This window comes from Corylus avellana, chromosome ca2, assembly GCF_901000735.1.
Source record: "Corylus avellana chromosome ca2, CavTom2PMs-1.0".
NCBI lineage: Eukaryota > Viridiplantae > Streptophyta > Magnoliopsida > Fagales > Betulaceae > Corylus > Corylus avellana.
This window is the reverse complement of record NC_081542.1, coordinates 44,834,120-44,855,806: the sequence shown is the minus strand read 5'-3', so window position 1 is coordinate 44,855,806 and position 21,687 is coordinate 44,834,120. Positions and strand designations below refer to the sequence as shown.

Sequence of the window (21,687 nt, the reverse complement as noted above, 5' to 3'; positions counted from 1 at the left end):
TCTACCGCCGGTTTTTTTTTTTTTTTTTTTTTTTTTTTTTTTTTAATTATTATGCTTTTATTTTCTTCTGATTTTTAAATTATTATGCTTTTATTTCCCGATGTACGTTTAATTGGTTTTAAGGCTCTCCTTATCAAAATATAATCCTTTTTATGATAATGTATTAAAATAAGGAATTGATTTGTTTAAGAATATTAATACTTTGTTAATTTGTTTGTTCTATAAGTTGGTGCTCCGGACGCAAAACGAAATTAATTATTAAGTTTTAAAAAGAATAAAAGTTTATATTATATATGAGACTTAGTTCTCTCCTTATCTTCTTTATGGATTCAACGTTAGAACAAGATCTAGTCTTGTCATTCCCTTTTCCTTTTCCCGCATGGAATAGAAATAAATAAATAAATAAAAATTATTTCTAATATTAGCTAGCTATAGGTTTCATTCTAATAGATAGACATCATGACATCCTTAAGGCAGCCGTCTTATTAACAGTGAGCATGGGGCCCTCGGGGAGAATTCATGAGATTTGCAACACGCTCATCAATTTTAGGTTTGAATATCAGAAAGAATTGTAATGATGGTATATAGCTAGCTTCAGATAAAATATTGTATTACGCTCGAATTAGTTCTTGCACGCGTGAGAATGATCAGTACCGAAGAATACTGAATATATTTGTTAATAACTAATTTAGTTTTCTTTTATTTAGGATCTCCATATATAATAAATGTATATATATCCATGCCTATTTATTATATTTGTAAATTAATTGAGAGTTACATTTTCTAATAAGAAATATAAACCTATATATATATATATATATATATATATACATGTTTATTTTTTTTTTAGGAAAAACTTCACTTACTCTCCTCAAACTTTCACGCTTTTGGTAGACATTTCCCATTGTTCAAAAACTCTCACTTTGATGTTTCCAACCTTCATTTTCTTTCACTTTGCCAATTCCGTTAGGATTTTCTGTGAAATCCTAACATAGGAGTGTGAAATTTCAATCTTGCCCTTATTTTATATATATAAAATCTTGACCCGTGGGTTTATCGTAGATCTAACCCATCCGTATTGTGACCCATGGGTCATATTATAATTATTAGATAGGGGAAAATGCAGTTTACCCTCCTGAAGTTTTAGGGGATTTGCAATTTTAACCCCGAAGTTCAAAAATTGGCAATTTACCCCCCTGAAGTTTCAAAATTTGATAATTTAAACCATCAGTTTGTTTTTTCCGTCTAAATGGACGGAACTCGGCGCACGTGCTCCTCACGTGACTTTTTCACTCAAAACCTTCCAATTTTGCCCTCAATAATATTACACGATGACCCTCCCCTTTTCAACCCCACCCACACACGTTGCTCAACATTTTCACTCCAAACAAACCCACACACCCCCACGGAAGCACGACAAGGTGAAGAAGAAAGTTCTAAAGGCGTGGTCCCCGCGTGTATTGAAGCAGCAAATCGCGTGGTCTCCTTTCGTTTCTACCCCATCCACACGACACATCACGACAACACCCAGGCGACAATTTCGGTGAAGTTGTTTGTGGTCCCCCGTTCGTGGTCCCTTGTTCGTGGTCCCATTGCGTGGAGAAAGAGGACAGTAGAAAGCAAACAACTTGTTCCCATAAATTTCGGTTGCTATCTAGGTATGCCCCAATTTTACAACTAATTATCAACCATCTACTTTAGGGTTTTTTTGTAAAATTGGGGGTTTTGGGGGTTTAGGGTTTAGGGTGTTGAATTGTTTAGGGGTTACAATGCCCGAATATTGTGAATTGTTGAATATTTTAGGGTTCATCATTTTTGTCGGTATGCCCCAATTTAGCAAGTGATTTTGGACCATGTACTAGGGTTTTTTGTTAATTTGGGGTTTTGGGGCAATATTGGTTTTGGGGTGATTGTGAATTGTTGAATATTTTGGGTTCATCATTTTTGTCGGTATGCCCCAATTTAGCAAGTAATTTGGACCATGTACTAGGGTTTTTTTGTTTATTTGGGGTTTTGGGGCAATATTGGTTTTGGGGTTATTGTGAATTATTGAATATTTTGTGTTCATCATTTTTGTCGGTATGCCCAAATTTTGCAATTAATTTTGGACCATCTTCTAGGGGTTTTTTGGGGGAATTTTTTTTAGGGTTTAGGCTTCTTCCAATCGAGTTACAATTTTGAACCCCCATTTCTGAAAATTGCAATGGGAAATGTCAATTCTATGTTGTGAATCAAACTTTATTTGGATGAGATGCACACACACACACACACACACACATATATATATACTTGGAAGTTGGATGAGGGACAAATGTAAGCAACCACATATTGGATTTTGGTTGGAATTTAAAGTAAAAACAGTATTGGTGTTTGGCTATACATATCTCCCTGTTTTTATAATGAAGCTACAATCTTGAAAGACTTGAACATATGACTTACAAATCATCATCATATGCTCCATCTCCTTGTTACACTTGTGATTATATTCACTTAAAATTGGATTCTTTTCTACTTCTTCCAATTGAGTCACAATTTTGAACCCCTATTTTTGAAAATTGCAATGGGAAATGTCAATTCTCTTTTGTGAATTAAACTTTTCTTTGAAGAGATGCACACGCACACACACACACACACACACACATAAAATATGTACCAGATAAAATGAGGGCCACATAGTAGTATAATTCACGTTTGTTGCTGGCATGCACCTACTAGGTGGGTGATTCGGAGAATCTTAGGGTTTCTGTTTTTTCGGAAACCACCATTTGAAGGAAACAAAAGAAATACCGAAATAAATAAATTTTATATATATAAAATTTATTTATTTCGGTATTTCTTTTGTTTCCTTCAAATGCCGAGTTGGGATTGTTGGCTTTTGGATGAAATTAACCATGTCAATTTCTAATGCATCACCTATATGTGACATGTTATTGAGTTTGAAATTAATTTCAAATTATTAGTTTAGGATGGCCAATTGAATCAAATTATTCACTAAAAATGTTTATTTCACTTTGTAGGATGGCCAATTCAAGGTTATTGTTTGAGGTCCACCATGGTGGTAGATTCAACAGGACACTTGGATGTGAGTACGTGGGGGGTGATGTGGCAGTACATACAGAGAGTGTTGACCCTGATGAGTTGTCATATTTCGAATTGGAAGGCATATGTTGACATTATGGGTACAACTCGGGGGATTTAATCTTTTTTCAAGAACCTGGTAAAAGTTTAGTCAATGGCTTGCATTTGATTACATCTGACCATAATGTATTGAAAATTCTAAAACGACTCCAATTATCACCTACTCACACGTCTAGGAGTTTTACCGAAAATATCCAGAAAACAGATCTAACTTAGCAGTTAAAAAATCAACCAAATACTGATATGAAATATGCAATCAAGAACACAGAAATTTGGTTACGAAGAGGAAACCATTTAGAGAACTCTCTAAATGTAAAACCTCTCCGGGGCAGCCAAACCCAGGAAATCAATTCACTATATAGAAGAATAAGGAATACAAGAAGAATAACAAAACCTTTGACTCTTCCTTGCACACGACAAGTGACCCACTTGACTTCTACCTCAGTAGCCCTTTCCAGAACATCTGGCACGATTCTTCTAAAAGATTTCCTTTCACCGGAACTCCGATTGGCTTCACGTATTTTCTCTTCAACAATAATCTAGAACAAATTCTCTCTCTCTAAGCACCCAGATATTTGCTCAATAAAATACGTACTTGTAAATGTAGCAAAATCGTGTTTAAATAGAAAATAACCCTAATAAGTCACCTAGGTCCGGACCCTGCAGATCTGAGGTCCGGACATGCCTCATAAAATGCACTTTCGGGAACTGGGGTCCGGACCCGGGGAATTGAGGTCCGGACCCTGCTTGAAAAATCAAGTTTCTGGAAATGGGGTCCGGACCCGGCTTCTGGAGGTCCGGACCCGGACTGTCCAGTCTTCATCAACAACTCCGATCGATGGGCGTTTGTGGTCCGATTGAGCTGAAATTTTGCAGGGACGTTCATAACACATGAATCTACATTATGAACGGTGGAGATTGGATTCTGAGCATTCTATATCAGTGTTTGAGCCGTGAACAGTAGCATCTGCATTTTGGAACTGAATTAAGCCAACACAAGAACTAACAAACTCCCCCTTTGGCAATTCAGTGACAAAACCAAAATGTCGAGCCAATCCCATCATCTCCCCATATTTACTCCCCCTTTTTGTCACAGAATGACAAAAGGTCTTCATGTTTCCTGAAACACTTCACAAAATACATCAAGGCATATGTGGAACAAGAAGACATAAATAAAACTCATGATAAAAAAATGACGTAGAATGCGTGATTATAAAGAAACATCAGCAAAACTCCCCCTCAATGTATGACTCAATTAACAACAGGAAACTGGAAATGCAAAGCATGTTTCTCCTCCTTTAAAAGTTAAATGAACACACATGATCACACAATTAAACCCAAACATTCACATATTGCAATTTGAAATCAAATCGAAAAGGAATAATGGAAGAAGCATACCTTGGATGATACCAAAGTGTTGAGCCTTTAAGAAACGAAATCACCGAGAAAGAAAGAAAAAAAAATGAAATTTTTTTTTATTTTTTATTTTTTTTAATTTATAAAACAAAACACCAAAAAAAACACAACTTGTATAGATAAGCAATAAATCATGCATGCCCGTATGAATATCTGAACAATTCGGAGTGATCAACAAGCTACACTTACACCGTAAATGTACCATATGCATGACACAACCTTGGTCTGTAAATGCAGTCAAGTAGGCAATAATCAGAAATCTCATGTGATGGTGTAGTGTGTGAAAACTCCCATTAAATAAGATTGCATCAGTGGAAAGGAAATCTAGGCAGACACTTTGTAAATGAAAGACAAACAGTCTGATTCAAGCCACAATAAAACCTTATAATGTTAGGACCTAGATTCTCTCATCCGATACACTCCCCCTGAGACTAATCATTCGCTTTTACCATGTCCTTTAGTAATCATCTATTTCCGTAATGATTTGATCACCGATTCTTTCTTTAGGGACAGACAGAAGCAAAACTAAGTCATTTGAGCTTATTTTAAGCCCCTTTTTTTTTTTTTTTTTTTGGAAAATGTTGGAATTTTTTAGGAGCTAGGTTCAACTAACGAGTTGGTCAAGTGGATAGAACTGACACTACCTATCTTCCAAGCAAAATGTTTGCTCCAAATTCCCAAACATATAACAAAAATCTAAACCTAATGGGGGCAAAAAGTGCACAAATTCGAACATGAGAAAAACTGACTCTTACTCCTTTAACAGTCTTCAGAAAAACAAGGTATATCAGAAACATATGGAGCAATAGATGTAAATTGCAGAAATATTGACCCCACTCATATGTAAAATATTCATTTGAGCACAAGACATGAGAAACTGAGTATCTAACAATTAAAACAATCTAAAAGAATAAAAAATAATCAAAGAAAATAAAAACAAAGCAAACAAAAATTAAGAAAAAAATGCCCTAGAACAGCTATAGACAAATATCAATATGCTCAATTTCTAGGCATGGTCTATGTGCCCACCTAATCTAGGTGAGTCCATTACCACTCCCCCTCAATGGGTGAATGGTATTAATCTTCTTGACCCAAACTTTCTTCACATCAGGGACAACCGTGTGACTCTTATCCAAGACATCTAACCGTGTTACTACGTCTCTCATCATGTTGAATAATTTCTCATAACTATTTCTAGAATGGAAATATTCTCTTTTAGGCTCATGACTGTTAAGCTGAAAACACTTAGGACGAATATGTCTAATCTTACCACAGTTATGACACGTAGGAATAAACCTTTGAGAAGGTTGGTTCCTTAACATGTGCATACTTCTCGACTTAGAACTAGACATATAGGAATCAGTTAGAGTTCCCTTACCTTTTCCATCTTTGGAAATTTGAGGAGAAATTACCTTCTTTTCAGCCAAGCTATCTTCTTTTTTCACTGGTTTCACAAAAATCATCTTTGAAGAAGAAGCAACATTAGTAGATAAAATAGCAGATTTATCAAAACCCAATCCAGTTCTATCAAACGAATGTTTCTGATTATGTAGCATTTGATTTAGCTTTTCACTAGAGAATTTTGTTAAATGATTCTTTGATTCATTTAGTTCATTTTCTAAGGATTTCACTTTGGCAATTAGCATTTGATTTTCAGACATCAAAGTATTATGAGTAGCAAGAGAATCAGTTAAGGTGACAGAAAGTTGATCATTTTCAAGATTAACCTCATTGAGTTTCTTCAATTGCTGCTTATTCAGCTTTTTCAGTTTAGTGTATTCCACAAAGAGATTATTATAAGCATTTTGCAAATCATCTTCTTCTTCCGAATCATTATCGGACACACCTTGTTTGTCTTGAGAATTATACTCACTATTCTCATGCTCACTCTCATAACTAACTCCAAATGCTAAGTAATTAACTCCTTGTTCAGCATCGTCCTTGTCTGACTCATCACTTTGAGTCACATTAAATGCCTTGCCATTTGACTTTCTCAAGTTAGCACAGTCAACACGAATGTGCCCATGTCCTCCACATTCGTGACACTTGATACCTTTAGGTGACTTTCCTTTCTCAACATTCTCATTTCTAGATTTCTCATAAAATTGTGAATTGCTATTTCTAAAATTTCCTTTCTTGGCTCTAAAGAATTTCCTAAACTTCTTAGCAAACATAGCAATTTCTTCCTCATTTCTAGAATCCTCATCAGATGAACCACAAGAGTCAACCTTAACATTTTTTGCCTTAAGAGCAATATTTTTGGTGTTCTTGTGTTTAGGAAGAATTAGCTCAAAGGTCTGAAGGGAACCTACAAGTTCTTCTACTCTCATAGTATCTAAGTCCTTGCTCTGTTGTATAGCAGCAATTTGGGGAATAAACCTCTCAGGCAAAGATCTTAAGATTTTTTTCACCACTTTAGCATCATCCATTTTCTTTCCCAAATTAATGGTAGAGTTTCTAATGACACTAAGCTTTGAATAGAATTCATCAAAAGTTTCATCTTCCTGCATTCTAATCTCCTCAAACTGAGAAACCAACATTTGAATTTTTGAAGTTCTAACAACCTTAGTTCCTTCATGTGTGATTTCTAAAGTTTCCCAGGCTTCCTTAGCTATTTCACATCTAGAAATTCTAGAAAATTCCTCATTTGAAACAGAGATGTAAATAGCATTTATAGCTTTGTCATTCGCAGTAGCATTATTCTTTTCCTCTGTTGTCCATTCAGCTATTGCTTTTTCTGGACGTGTCCATCCAGATTCGACAATATGCCAAACATTAATGGATTTAAAATATGCTCTCATACGAATTTTCCAAAGCGTATAATTTGTTCCGTCAAAGACGGGAAGAGAATTAGGAGCAACAGTATGAGACATTTGATATGGAGTCTCGGATCACACTCAGGAAATAAATCCTTCACAGAGTGAACCCGCTCTGATACCAATTGAAAATTCTAAAACGACTCCAATTATCACCTACTCACACGTCTAGGAGTTTTACAGAAAATATCCAGAAAACAGATCTAACTTAGCAGTTAAAAAATCAACCAAATACTGATATGAAATATGCAATCAAGAACACAGAAATTTGGTTACGAAGAGGAAACCATTTAGAGAACTCTCTAAATGTAAAACCTCTCCGGGGCAGCCAAACCCAGGAAATCAATTCACTATATAGAAGAATAAGGAATACAAGAAGAATAACAAAACCTTTGACTCTTCCTTGCACACGACAAGTGACCCACTTGACTTCTACCTCAGTAGCCCTTTCCAGAACATCTGGCACGATTCTTCTAAAAGATTTCCTTTCACCGGAACTCCGATTGGCTTCACGTATTTTCTCTTCAACAATAATCTAGAACAAATTCTCTCTCTCTAAGCACCCTGATTTTGCTCAATAAAATACGTACTTGTAAATGTAGCAAAATCGTGTTTAAATAGAAAATAACCCTAATAAGTCACCCAGGTCCGGACCCTGCAGATCTGAGGTCCGGACATGCCTCATAAAATGCACTTTCGGGAACTGGGGTCCGGACCCGGGGAATTGAGGTCCGGACCCTGCTTGAAAAATCAAGTTTCTGGAAATGGGGTCCGGACCCGGCTTCTGGAGGTCCGGACCCGGACTGTCCAGTCTTCATCAACAACTCCGATCGATGGGCGTTTGTGGTCCGATTGAGCTGAAATTTTGCAGGGACATTCATAACACATGAATTTACATTATGAACGGTGGAGATTGGATTCTGAGCATTCTATATCAGTGTTTGGAACTGAATTAAGCCAACACAAGAACTAACAGAGTAGATTATGATTAGCTTATATAATCTTACATCTATACCATAATATGACATAAACTCAACATACGATCACGAATTTCCAACCCTAACTAGTAATTGTTATTTTTGTAAAAGTAAAGAAGAAAGAAAGAAAGAATTATACATTTTGAAGCAACTTGCCATATGGTCAGACTAGGGGCAGGTCACCTACAATACAAGGGAAAAAGGTAATAAAAAATTAGTAGTCCCAGACGTACCAGAGACTCCAACGCCTAAGTCAATAGATTTGTTTAGACCGAAAAAGTGAATGAAAGTGTATGAGAATGAGAGAGTAATGTGCAAGGGTGAAGGAATATCCAGAGTACCTAAGTTTGTAGACTTGTGCCTTTTTTAACAAGAGGAGGGTCCTTTAGAAAAGGGCCAATGCTTTGCAGCAGAACTTTTTCAAGATGAATTTCGAAGAAGTCACTCTTATATTTTTTTTTTGTCACTTTAAAAAATGATGTGGCTTTTAAAATTATCATTGAACTTGTGATTGATCATCATTGAATTTTAATCAAATGGTGATTTTAAAAGCTACCTCATTCATGAAATAACACAAGAGTAACTTTTAAAATTACTCTCAAAATTAGACCTTAGGGACCCGTTGATAGCATGATCCTCCGGTAGCCGGTGAATTTCTTTGTCGGTTAGCCTGTTTACTGGTCCATAGGAATTTAGATGAATTACTTCAGGAGGTGGATGGACCAGTGGGCCACTAAGGTTGGCCCCGAGATCTCCAATACAATGAATGCTAATGTATTGTTAAGTTAACCATCTTGCTCACCTTCTTCTTCACGAATAATTATTGCCTATACTATTAGATTTAGCGGCAATCACTTTCATTACCGAACAGATTCCATCAAGTAATGGAGGTTCAGATCGAATCTATTAGTGAAGTAATCAATGAAATATAGCAGTCTATGATAGTATAGGTTCTTTGATTAGATGCAAGGATCCAGCTTTAGCAAAAAGGTAATTGGTAATTACACGTTCTTTCATGAACTTTTAAAAGGAATGTTTTTTTTTTTTTTTTAATTGGGGAATGTTCATTTTGACTAGGTAAAAATTCACAAATTCACAAAAATTACCTCATATTGAAATCTCCAAAGCTAATTTAGCATGTGGTTTTGTTTTTACTAACAAATAACATAAAATACAAGATATTCAAAACTATTTTTACTTTTCCTATTAAAACATTTTTTCAAATAAAAATAAAAAAAAAAACTTCACAAAACACATTAACAACCATGACTAATTATATTTTTTGAATTTGCTCCTTTTCTCTCAAATTGTAGAGAGCAACTCTAAGTAAAGGCAACAAAATTTGCCCAATTTCTCTCTCTCTCTCTCTTCGCAATAAAATCGCCGTGGTTGAGGGGAGATCGATTTAGTGTTGATATTTCCTTATCTAACTTCTGAGAGAGACCGTGAGAATGATTAGTTAGTATAAAAAAATTGAAAAATATTAGGTGTTCTCAGAGACGGAGGAAGGAGGGATCGGGATAGGCCATGATTCCCTAAAAAATAAGGAAATATAAAATTACAAGTAAAAAAAAAAAAAATGTAAAATAAAGTTTTAAGTTTAGTCATTTGGGCCTCTCAAAAAAAAAAAAAAAAAAACAAAAAACCATATTTTTAGATTTTTTTGCCATATCCAATAAAAACTTTTGGTCATATTCTTAATTTTTTTGGGCTATACCCATTAAATTTTTTTTTTTTTTGGTCCTTATTTTCAAATGCTCACTTTTTTTAGCCCTTATGGTCACTTTTTTTTTTGCCCTTACGGTAGTCTTTATTTCATAAAAAACAACCAAAATATTAGGAGAACACCAGAAGAACATCTATCATTTATCTATAAAAAAAATAGAAAATGTTAGGTGTTATGTATTCTTTTAGTGTTCTCCTAGTGTCCTCCTAATTGTATAATGTGACTTTTAAAATTATCGTTGAATTTAAAATTATCATTATTGACTTTTAATCTATTAATTATTTTAAAAGTCACATTAAAGTCGTAAGGACAGCAGAAGTTTATTTTAAAGAAATTATTCTAATAGAGTAAAGAAAAATTTAAAAAGTGAGATTTATGGTGTTTTTGTGCTGCATATATGCACGCGCTGTATTGCTCTCGGCCCACTCTGTTTCATTGAGCGTGGATGCAGCCCAATACGGGGCGCCGCTGAAGTATTTATGAGATATCCATAGCAGGTGAAAGCTGAAGCATTTGTTTGCTGATCGAATTATGGAACCGGCTACCAAACCCACTTACAACTTTTGAAATGTGCCACAAAACATCATTATTTAATTGCTGTAACATCCCTGGATGCCATCGCTGTAGGCCCATCCGGTTTTGCTACTTCCACTAAAACAACAAACATATAATTATTTTCCTCATCAATATTTTCACATCATTTACATATCTTACCCCTCCAATTGAGCCCTGATTGGTTGGCTGATACCCTGATAAGAGAGAGAGAGAGAGAGAGCTGGACCCCTGGTGATTAGAGTATTTATTAAAGAAGGCTTCAAAGGTCAACATTGTTGCATCATCGCCGACGAAAGAAGCTCCTTTTTAATGCCTTCTTTTACCAAAAACGCGCTTTTGTAGAAAAAAAAAAACACACCTGCCCCCAAAGTCAACGGCCTGTCCTTAATTGACTTGGCCCTTAAGCTTTTCACTATAAACGGGACATCGTTTTTGCTACAAATGTCGTGTCCCATTTAAATTCACTAAAGACAAATCAGAATCATTTTTTAGAATTTTTAAAATATTTTATAAATTATATTTTCTCAATTTTTGTTAATTTTGTCGACTTAATATTTATCATTTTTTTTTGTTTATATTTTTTAAAAATATATATTGGCATTTATCAGATTCACAGTGATTTAAATGATTTAAAGAAAAGGGAGAATATATATTATTATAGTTAATTCTAAAGCATCTACGACGTCCCCAGAAACAGAAATTGGGGACAGCACGGACGTGAACCGAACCAGTGAAATACACATAAATCATCCCCTGGAATCCGACTCGCCCACCTTTCCCCACCACTTGCAAAGAAAAGCCCACCAACAACCAACGCCGAAACTTAAGCCCGTGATTGACAAGGCAGAGACCGAGTCAGCCACTCCTTCCATCGCATTCGCAGTCCAAAACGACCCCGTTCAGCTCCCGATGCTCTTGAGTTTCGAACATGGCCATAGCGGACCAGAAGTCTTCGTCCGAAGGAACTGGAAAAGCCTGGAACTTCTTTAAGATACCGTTCCTTCACTCGGGGACTAGTCACGCCAATATGTCGTCGTCCTCGTCGTCCCAAAACACTCATTACCAGAACACTATCAACAGCAATCCTCAGCTCGATGGCGGCTCAAACTCGGTCTCTTCGGTCGCCAGGTCGCTCCTCCCGGCTCGGCGTCGGCTCAAGCTTGATCCGTCCAATAAGCTCTACTTTCCCTGTACGTATGTGTTTGGTAGCTCTTGAATTTGTGGCTTTGTGTCCGATCTAATCTAATTGATTTGATCTCGCTCTAATTTCGGGGGTTAATCTTTTATGCTTGATGAACTTGTAGTTGCATAATTCCAAAAAAACACAAAAAGAAAGCTGATTCATATAGACTATCAAGCTGTTCCGAATTTCGCTTTGCAACAAGAATTGGTGCTAAATTTGATTGTACCATAAAAATAGAAAGACAAAGCTTTACCTGTTTGGTTTTATTTTTTGGTAAGAAAGTTATATCATGTCTGCCTTTTAAGGAGACTTCTTGTTTCCAGGTCTTCAGTTTATTACATCGCGTGTTTATCCATAACAACTTCCCCACGGGAGTAATTGTCGTTTAATTTTGTTGGTGGTCTTAGACTTGGATCAACTGTTGACATAATAAAGAGATTTCGGTGGTCCTATATATTTTTCGGTATAAACCTAACTTTGTAGTGAATTTTTTAGGGTAAATAGACCATGGAGTTCTTAAAAAATTCTACTTATTCTGTTTAATTATTGTAAGAACTTCATGGTAGAGTTACCTTGAAAAATCTAGACGATTCTAATGTGGATTCATAAAGTGCAGTAAGAGATCATATGTTTTTTTTTTTGATAAGTTGTTTAATTTTATTCGAAAGCGCAAATGGGCATAACCCAAGTATATAGAGAGTATACAAGAGAGACACTCACCCGCTTAAAGATAGGAGAAAGAACACAAATCCAAAAATTCCCAAAACTTAGAAAAGCAAGAACTATTTGTAGCAGTCATCCGCCGTATAGGTTTTTGAACATAAAATATTTTAAATATTCCACTGTTCTCACGCAATTCAAAGTTTTGGGAGTTGCATTTTCTCTGGATGCACCACATCACACAAAGGGGGCCTATCCTTCAGGCTTCTAAATTGTGGTGACTATCACACTGCCTATCCAACTGCCAATAACTCCACCACCCGTTGGGTCATTACCCTCTCTTTCCTGAAAAGATGGAAAATCGAATCCCACAAGTCTCTTAACTACATCGCAATGAAACAGCATATGATCATTGGATTCCTCGCTCTTCTTACAGATGCAATGCCAATCCATTATTGTGGCTTGCCTTTTTCTTAGATTATCCACAGTCAAGATTTTTCCTACCGTTGTTGTTCAAACAAAGAAAGCCACCCTTGAAGGCACCTTGCTTCTCCAAGTGCTCTTCCATGGAAAAGAGTAGCCTATGAGTACAGAGGATCGGAACCTTAAATGTGTGTATAATTAACCACTTAACCCATGGGTTACAAAGTTTAAGATTTTGTGTCACCCTCTCTCTCTCTCCCTCCCTCTTTTGTGGAGAAGCTTGTTTTGTTCTTTATTTTGTATGATTGTTCTTCTCATATTACTACATGCTTGCTCATGTACTCTCGCTTGATGATTTAATTATTTATGTTTCTTATTTTTCATTTTTTTTGAAGATGAACCTGGCAAACAAGTGAGAAGCGCTGTTAGGATTAAGAACACAAGCAAGTCCCCTGTAGCTTTTAAGGTAATATGATTTTGTTTTTCTTCTTGTGTCATTATAGGCTCTTAGGTTTTGCCCTGAAATTGGGAGATATAATTTTATACATATACCCTTTTATAAATGGCATGTTATAATTGATAGTGTTATCATAAGGAACACTTGAGCAAATCTTCTGATAAATGTCTTGTTTTTCTTGCTTTAGTTCCAAACTACTGCACCAAAAAGTTGTTTCATGCGTCCTCCAGGGGCAATTCTTGCTCCCGGTGAGAGTATCATAGCAACTGGTAATAATCGTTCAATACTTTTGTGCATTTCTTTCATTTTCAATGACGTTCTTGCATTTGGGATGACAAGTATGAATCTGGTCATCTTTCAGTCTGATTAATACATTTACAAATTTATCCTTTTGATTTGGATGGATATGCTAGTGTTCAAGTTTGTGGAGCAGCCAGAGAACAATGAAAAACCGGAAAAGAGCAAGCTTAAGTTTAAAATAATGAGCCTGAAAGTCAAAGGAGTAACAGATTATGTGCCTGAGCTGGTAAGTTTCATGCTTTCCTAATTACTATAATGTTATCATGTAAAATTTGATGAATGTGAACTGATATATCTGATGTTTGTCATGGGCTTGAATGAACATAATCTTGGCAGCATACCATGACTGGATTAGATTATACAAAATTGCTGCACATCCATAATTTCTTTCCATTGGTTGCAGAAGTATAATCTCTTATATGATCAATAGGTAGTGAAGGAGGATGTTATCTATATGAGCTTTATTGTTTAGAGAAGGAGGATGTTATCTATATGAGCTTTATTGTTTAGATTAATTTCTGTTTTTAATGGATGTTTGTGAAGTTTGGAGAAGGAATGATACTAGTTGCCATGGTTCTTAAATATAATTTATTAATTTATTTATGATCAGCCTGCTGTTACCAAATTCTGGGTTGCTTACTACCTCTATTAGATGCTTACTTTTCCTGCATGTTGTAATGAACCTTTATTCCTTGCTCGTATATACGAAACGTCATTCAAACTGTTCTAGGAGAAGTAATCTTTGATGTTATATTTTTCTTCCCCAACCCCCCAGTTTGATGAGCAGAAGGACCAAGTGGCAGTAGAGCAGATTCTGCGAGTTGTTTTTCTAGATCCAGAGCGTTCTACCCCTGTAAGTACAATTGGCGTTATGATTGCTTCTCTATTTGTGCAACGATTGAGCTCTTAACATGCATGACATACATATGTAGAGGATGCTTGTTTATGAGATCTAATCTTTTGTTCTTTTCAAGGCCCTGGAAAAGTTGAAGCGCCAGTTAGCTGAGGCCGAAGCTGCACTCGAGGCACGGAAGAAACCTCCAGAAGATACAGGTCCAAGGATTGTAGGGGAAGGGCTCGTCATAGATGAATGGGTGAGTTTATTGTCTTTTAATTTCTTATGAAAATTTTTCATGTAAACTTTTGACTTATATTGGACAATTTATCTGTTGTTGTTCTCTCAGAAAGAGCGGAGGGAAAGATACCTTGCTCGACAGCAGGTTGAAGGGGTAGACTCGGTATAGTGTTGCTTGTGGTTCTTCCAAGTAAAATTTAAACAGAAAATTTGTATAATCTTCTGTTTAAGTATCATTTTCAGCGCTGCAAAAGTTTCTATGTAATGAGAAGGATGTTGTATTCATAGTGATGATTAGTGAACTCCTCCATCTTTTGGTGAAAAAGTATTTGAGGTGAATCTTCTTTACCAATTGAAGGACTTATTGGTCAGCTAGATGCCACCTGCGTGTAGATAGTAGATTTTTGTTCTCCTCTTTCTCCCTTGAAAATAAAATGGGTATTAAGTGGTGTAACGCAGTAAATTGTTCACAATGTATTTAGGAATGTTTTTGGATTAATATGCTTTATGAATGGTTATCATGGTATTCTCTTTCTCCCCTGTTGTGTCTTTGGCATACAAATTGATTGTAAATGATCAGATATTAAAGTAGGCGACAAAAGGTGCGACCAAACAGAGGTAAGAACAAATCTTGAGATCTTCTCAACAAGATCATGTTCGTGATTGTGGTAGAAAAGGTTGGTGGGTAAATGTTCTGTGCAAATTGGCGCCCAACTCGCTGTGATGGGCGTCTCGACAACTCTATTACTGGTCGGTGGCATTGCCTTGTAAAGTTCTATTCTCTTTTTGGTTGTGGTTCTAGTGGACACCACAAGCCTTTCATTTATGCATTTCTACTAAGATTTGCCTTCACATGTAGTGAGACAATAAGGTTTACATGCACGCAATTCAAACAGCTCAATTTGGGCTGCCTACAACGAGGGATGCTGTGAGCCCACCTTGCTCTGAGCAGCTTAACTTAGGGTTTGGGGCCTGCCTGCCTGCTCAAGGCAAATAGTCTTGCAACTCCCTTTTGTGGGACTGCTTGAAATTCATGCAATTAAACACTCGACGGTAGGAATCCTTATACGAGAGAATGAATCAATGTGTTCATGTTTATGTGACTGCCAAAAAGCCCAGTAAATTACTCGTTGACACAAGATAACCCCTCTATCTTAAGGGGGTTTATAAGGGATTTTTTGGAAATTTCATATTTGTAATCTGTTTTCTGTTCTCAAGAAAAATAAATTAACTATCAACTCAAAGCACAAAATATTACTAAAAATACAAAACAATTTTTACATTTACGTTACATTAGAATACTATTTCTAGCCAAAAACAAAACAAAAAAAACACACCCAAAACACTTTACAAATATACCTAGACTTCTATGGCCATTTTGTTTTTTTTTTTTTTTCTAATAGGATTAGCCATATCGGCTAAAAAATTCAATATGCGGCAAAACTCAGCCACTGAGTCAGAGCCAGGGGCGGAACTACAATCAAAAGTGGGGAGCAGTAGCCCTCTCCCAAAATTTGTTCAGATAAGTTACCCAGCTTTCAGTGCAAAGTCTTAGACTTTCACGTGAAATCGTCATGCTTGCTTTGAAAAAAAGCATGTTATCCAGCTTTCGGTGAAAAAAAGTCTCAGATTTTCACTATATATATATTCAGGGAATAATCCTCTAGAAGTCGTTTTTTTACCTCCGAGAAAGCCTTTTTCAGTTTTATCCTTAAAAGATAAATGTTATAAGTACCAAATCTTTTATATGGATATCAAAATGACGTGGAGCTTATTAATTATTACTCATAGCATTTTTCTTGATTAAATATTTTGATCCTCTTCAATAAATAAACTCCACTTCATTTTGATACCCATTTCTTAATAAAAACCTTGCCACCCTAACATTTCTCTTACCTAAAATTCTAGTTTGACACTGAAGAAGAACGTTTTTTGTGCGTGTCATGGTAGGTTTAAGTGGATAAACTTGTGAGGGATGGCCAAGAGAGTTTCGATATAGACACCACCATCATCAGATAAGAAATTAATCCACAGAAAACTCCGCCAATGGTAAAACTAGAAACCATGGCTCCCACCAATGGAAAATGGTATCGGTTTCTGGTCCGCAGAACCGCCCCATCTCGCCATTTGCTCCCCTATATATCTGCAATTTACTCCTCTTTCTCAGACACTTGAGCAAGAAACAAGAGAAAGTTACATTAGTTTAAACAACATCATAATTGAGAACAAAAGCATAGACAAGATGAGTTATTTGAGCAGAGCTTGCATGGCAACAACCGTAGCTGTGATTGAAGGAAGCACAAGTCATAGCTCCCGGTGGAATTTCTCCAGCCTTCAACTTCAACAACCTCTTAATGCCGGCAACCGGAGACACTTTTCCTCCGTTAACTCGCCGGACGACGGGTTCCATGTCCAGGCCGGTGACGAAGAGAACAGAAGAAAAGAGGCAGACGAGTCCCTTCAGAAAGTGATGTACTTGAATTGTTGGGCACAAACCTGAAGACAGACTCAAAAAGAGTCAGAATTTCAGTACTGAAGAGGGTGTGGATCGTTTCCCCTGTCGCATATGCAATAGAAACAAGTTCTTATGATTCTTCAAGGGAATCTTCAACCATCACAACGCGAAATATCAATTTAATAGCCTATGAAAAATAATTCATCCAATCCAATATGAGAAAAAGCTTTATCCTTTCAAAATTGACTTGAGATAAAATGGGAATTTAAGGGATGGGACTTGGGAGATCGAAGACTACCTCTCTGTGTTAATCCCAATAAAAGGTAAAAAGCATGGAGAAGTGGAGTCACAAACACTCTGAATCTTTCTAATCTTTCAACATAAAAATAAAAAGAAATTCTAGTCCATATTTCTATTCATAATGAACAAATTTATTGTTTGTTGTCTTGTTCAATCCGCCATATCTTTGTTGAAGGGCATCAACTTACACACAGAACCAAGAAAATTGCCGACCTCTTGTGTGCAATTCATATGACCAGCTAGTGTTATTTATTTTTAACTCTATCTTTTAATCTTTCCCCTCTCTATGTTCAAGTAAAATGAAAAGTTACATGTTTTTGTTTTTGATGATGGAATAAGCAGTTGGGTTCGCGTAGCCAAATTCCCCAGTCTGTGATTCTGTCTACGGTGTGGCAAGTGGAGACACTTGCTTTGGAGTGACACAGAAATTCAACTTGACTACCCAATTATTTACTTCAAGCAACCCCAACATCAACTGTAGTGCACTCTTCGTTGGTCAATGGCTTTGTGTTGACGGGGCTATAAATGAAATGGCTTGATCTTCATATTCTTTCAAGTACTTGGAAATATATCCTTCATGAATAAGGAAATTAAGAACTTATTATCTTTCCGGGTGGATTTTTTTATTGGCTATTTAATTGAAGTCGCCATTTGTCATATTTCTTGATGTTTGAAATTATGAAATTAATAAAACATGCTCTCTCTCTCTCTCTCTCTCTGTGGCTGTGTTTGCCATTGGCTTGAAAAGAAAAAGTGTATATAAAAAAATAAGAATGTTAGATATGAAAAAGTGAAAAAATTTTGTTTCTATTTCCCTATATTATATGTTGTCGTTAATTTTTTTTTTTTTAAAAAGCAAATAAGAAAAATCTTACAATAGGGGTCTTTCCGGTTCTCCACACGAATGCAAGAGAAAATATGAGACCAATCGAGAATGTTTCCAAACACATTTGAAAGCAGCACATCTAACTACACAATGTTCAAAATAAAATGCACTACATAAAAGGCAATTAACAAAGGAAAAAGAAAAAAAAAGAAAAAAAAAAAGAAAAAAAAAAGGTCCAATCTTGAGGTTCTAGCAGCACAGCAAGGGCTTCACCAAATGCGGCCGAAGACGAGAAACACGTAGTAGCAGCATGAATCATGAATAATTTTACTATTAGAGAATCTAAAACCACAACAGCAACTGAGAGATATCTTTTAAGAGCAAGAGCAAAGCACAGCATAGAAACAGACTAAATATGAGCCAAAAATTAAGTCTTCACCTAATAATAAAACAGCAGGAATAATATATCTAAGGCCTATACAAGTAAAACAACATTTTTTTTTTTTTTTTTGGTATTTAGTAACGATTTTTTAACACCCACCACCACCACCAGTACTAGCAAATCAGAAACCACTGACATATAAACTAAAAACACAAACTCACAAAAAAAAAAAAAATCAGTCACTGAAATCTGTGGTTCCTCTGCGTGAGCTAGTGGTCGTAAGACTGTCTAATGAGTGGCCTCTCACATGGCCACTCAGACCAAAACCATCCATCTTCTTTTCCTGAAAGAATCTCTCCCTCTCAATGTGTTTTGCCGGTGGAAGTGGAATTACAACATGTGGAAGATTCGACTCGTTTTGTTTGGCAGGTGCTGGTGGAATTGCAATAGGATTGAGCACATGTCCAACGAATAGTATCATGCCACTCCTATCTTCTCTGATCAAGAACAAAAATGGGTGGTCAGCAACAAAGTCTATTTTTTCAATGCGGTGCACGCTACGTCGCTGGTTACCGGTGGCTGAGATAGCTGCAGCTCCTGTGCCTTCTTCATTAACTTCTATGAAGGATTTATGAAATATGCCTGAAACGTATAGCTCCTGGCCTACTTGTGAGTCGACCATTTCTGTCAAATTTCCAGTAGCACAGAAAGGAAGTACTAGTCCTAATCCCTTAAGAACATTGGAAGCTTCAAACCCAAAAGAAATCTTAAACTTTGGGATCCTGAAGACACCCAACTCTATTTCTTGATGTGGAAGGTGGCGATATAAGAAGCTAGATTCAGAACACACTTTTTCTACCAAAGATGGCAACCCGTCTTTTGCATCTGGAAGAAAGAAGTACAAGGAAAAGAAGCGCTCATCCACACCTCGCTTATAATGGTGTCTAAGGACTTTGAAACCATCAAAAGCTCGGGCAACCTGCTTCTTTTTGCTAGTCATGAAAGGCACTTGAACTGAGCACCCATTTAGAAGGTAGAAATCATATTCTTTTGTTGCTGATGCATCAAACTTCTGGTTCCAAGTTCCTTTAAAGTATAGTGCATTAGCAAGGACAAACCTGGTTTCGTTGTCAACAGACCCAGGAGGAAGAACCTCTTTGATAAGGCCACTAGTCTCCTTCTCAGCCCATGAATTCACTTCACTTCTCACTTCATCACCCTTGGTCCGAAAATCAACCTGATCCAAAGCCGCCTTATAGGCATTGTCTACAACCTGTTTGAAAGAAGGCTTGAGAGACAGAGACCCGTCGACCCAAACCCCAGTGGCGAAGGACAGGCAGGGCCCGCCCATGGGTTCGCCGTTCCCGAAGACCACGACTATGAGCTTGGAAGCTAAGGACTGAAGCTGGTCGTTGGACTTTGACTTCAAGAAGCAGAGCAACTCGTCCAAGGTGGCGCCGTTAGACCCCGCCGCCATCAAGCTTAGCAACACGTTGATTGACGATGGCGAGAACACAACGTTGGAGTCCTTGCCTTCGTTCAGCAGTAGCTGCTTCGTGATCCCTAGAGCGACGTCGGTTTGGTTGCGAATCGACTCCCGGAGGTTCACTAGTCGTTGACTAATTTGAGGATTCGAAACTTGTAACTCGAAACTCGAAAGAGGTTCCTCGCAATCCATTACTAGTCGTTGGGTAATTTGAGAGATTAATTGAAACCCAAAAGCTGGCCGACTTAAATACTAATTAACAATAATAATTATAAGGAAAACTAAGCCAAGAATAGATGGAAAGGGTGCATATCTCTTCTTACAAACCTCATTCCTTTGGACAAGGATTAAAATTTAATTTTAACTTATAAATTATGTCAAATCATTTAAATTTTTTAAACGATTTATTACTTAACATCATTTACACCGTTAAATATAATGACATTAAATGCTGACAAAAAAAAAATTATATTTCATTAGTTGCGGGTAAAGGGTGATTTGGGGTGTTGGGAGTTGAGGTGTGCAAAGGTTCCCATTGACGTAAAGAATGAAGAATCTTGATTATCAGGCCTCTTCAAAGGCTAAAAATTATATAAACTTATAGAGAAAGTTGATTGGTTAGTTCAAATTCAAAGCACGTACAAAATATATATAGATGTAATTTATATTATTTACACAAATACAATCCTTTCCATCAAACCGAGCTTAACCCTTCGTATATACTTCATAGCATACCCTTTCATAAAATTGAAAAGGTTTGAAGCCGAATTTCTGGGCCAAGGAGCACGACAACAACTGAATGACTCAAAGCACAACAACATAGATGCCAAAATGTGTTGTCACCTCGTATATATTGGCTTCTAGAAGCATCATTTCTTAACTATCTTTCTTTTTTCTTTTTTCTTTTTTTTTTTTTTTTTTTTTGTAATTCATTTCTTAACTCTTGCTTTTAAACAAAACGGTTGAAAACGAATTAATAAAGAAATTTTCTAAATGACAAAAAAATAAAATTCTTTGACGTGGCAAGGCTCAAAGGGAGCACTCATTCTTTGAAGCAAGAATTTCACAAATACAATCAGGAGAATCATGAATCCACGTCCTGTCCATAATCTTCATCGTAGCTAACTTCCCAACCCGTGAGCAGTTTGGTTATACGGTGTCTCCCTCTCTGTCTAGAGTCTACGCCTTTCAAGAGTTTGGTTTGCATTGTGTTATTTTTTTACTATTGAATATAACCTTTTGAAGATTTCCAAGCATTAAGTAGATTTATACTAGTGAGATTTAATTCTTACCATTGATAGTAAATAAGAGGAATAAATGTCCAGACAAAAAAGATATTTATAGACTTCCTAAAAAACCCTTCATACTTCGTAGCGATCGCACTCAACTTTGTTCCCCCTCCCCCCATGGTGGGCTTTTCTAACAAGTAACAATAGCAAAATAAAGTACATTAACGGGACAATTATTATTTATGATGGTCTCTTAATTGTTGGAGTTGATATGTGTTGGTAA

General features: G+C 36.4%; 2 protein-coding genes across 2 annotated transcripts; one reads left to right on the top strand and one right to left on the bottom strand.

The window, feature by feature from the left end:
• The first annotated feature begins 11,413 nt into the window (after positions 1-11,413).
• On the top strand, positions 11,414-15,261 carry LOC132172770 (vesicle-associated protein 4-2). The gene is made up of 7 exons (XM_059584341.1): positions 11,414-11,818; positions 13,290-13,360; positions 13,539-13,620; positions 13,765-13,877; positions 14,427-14,504; positions 14,626-14,745; positions 14,836-15,261. The coding sequence occupies exons 1-7, from the start codon at positions 11,557-11,559 to the stop codon at positions 14,893-14,895; spliced, it is 786 nt and encodes a 261-aa protein (XP_059440324.1). The 5' UTR covers positions 11,414-11,556; the 3' UTR covers positions 14,896-15,261.
• A 3,663-nt stretch (positions 15,262-18,924) lies between these two features.
• LOC132169922 (serpin-ZX-like) lies at positions 18,925-20,367 on the bottom strand. The gene has a single exon (XM_059580862.1). The coding sequence runs from the start codon at positions 20,365-20,367 to the stop codon at positions 18,925-18,927; it is 1,443 nt and encodes a 480-aa protein (XP_059436845.1).
• Positions 20,368-21,687: the final 1,320 nt, after the last annotated feature.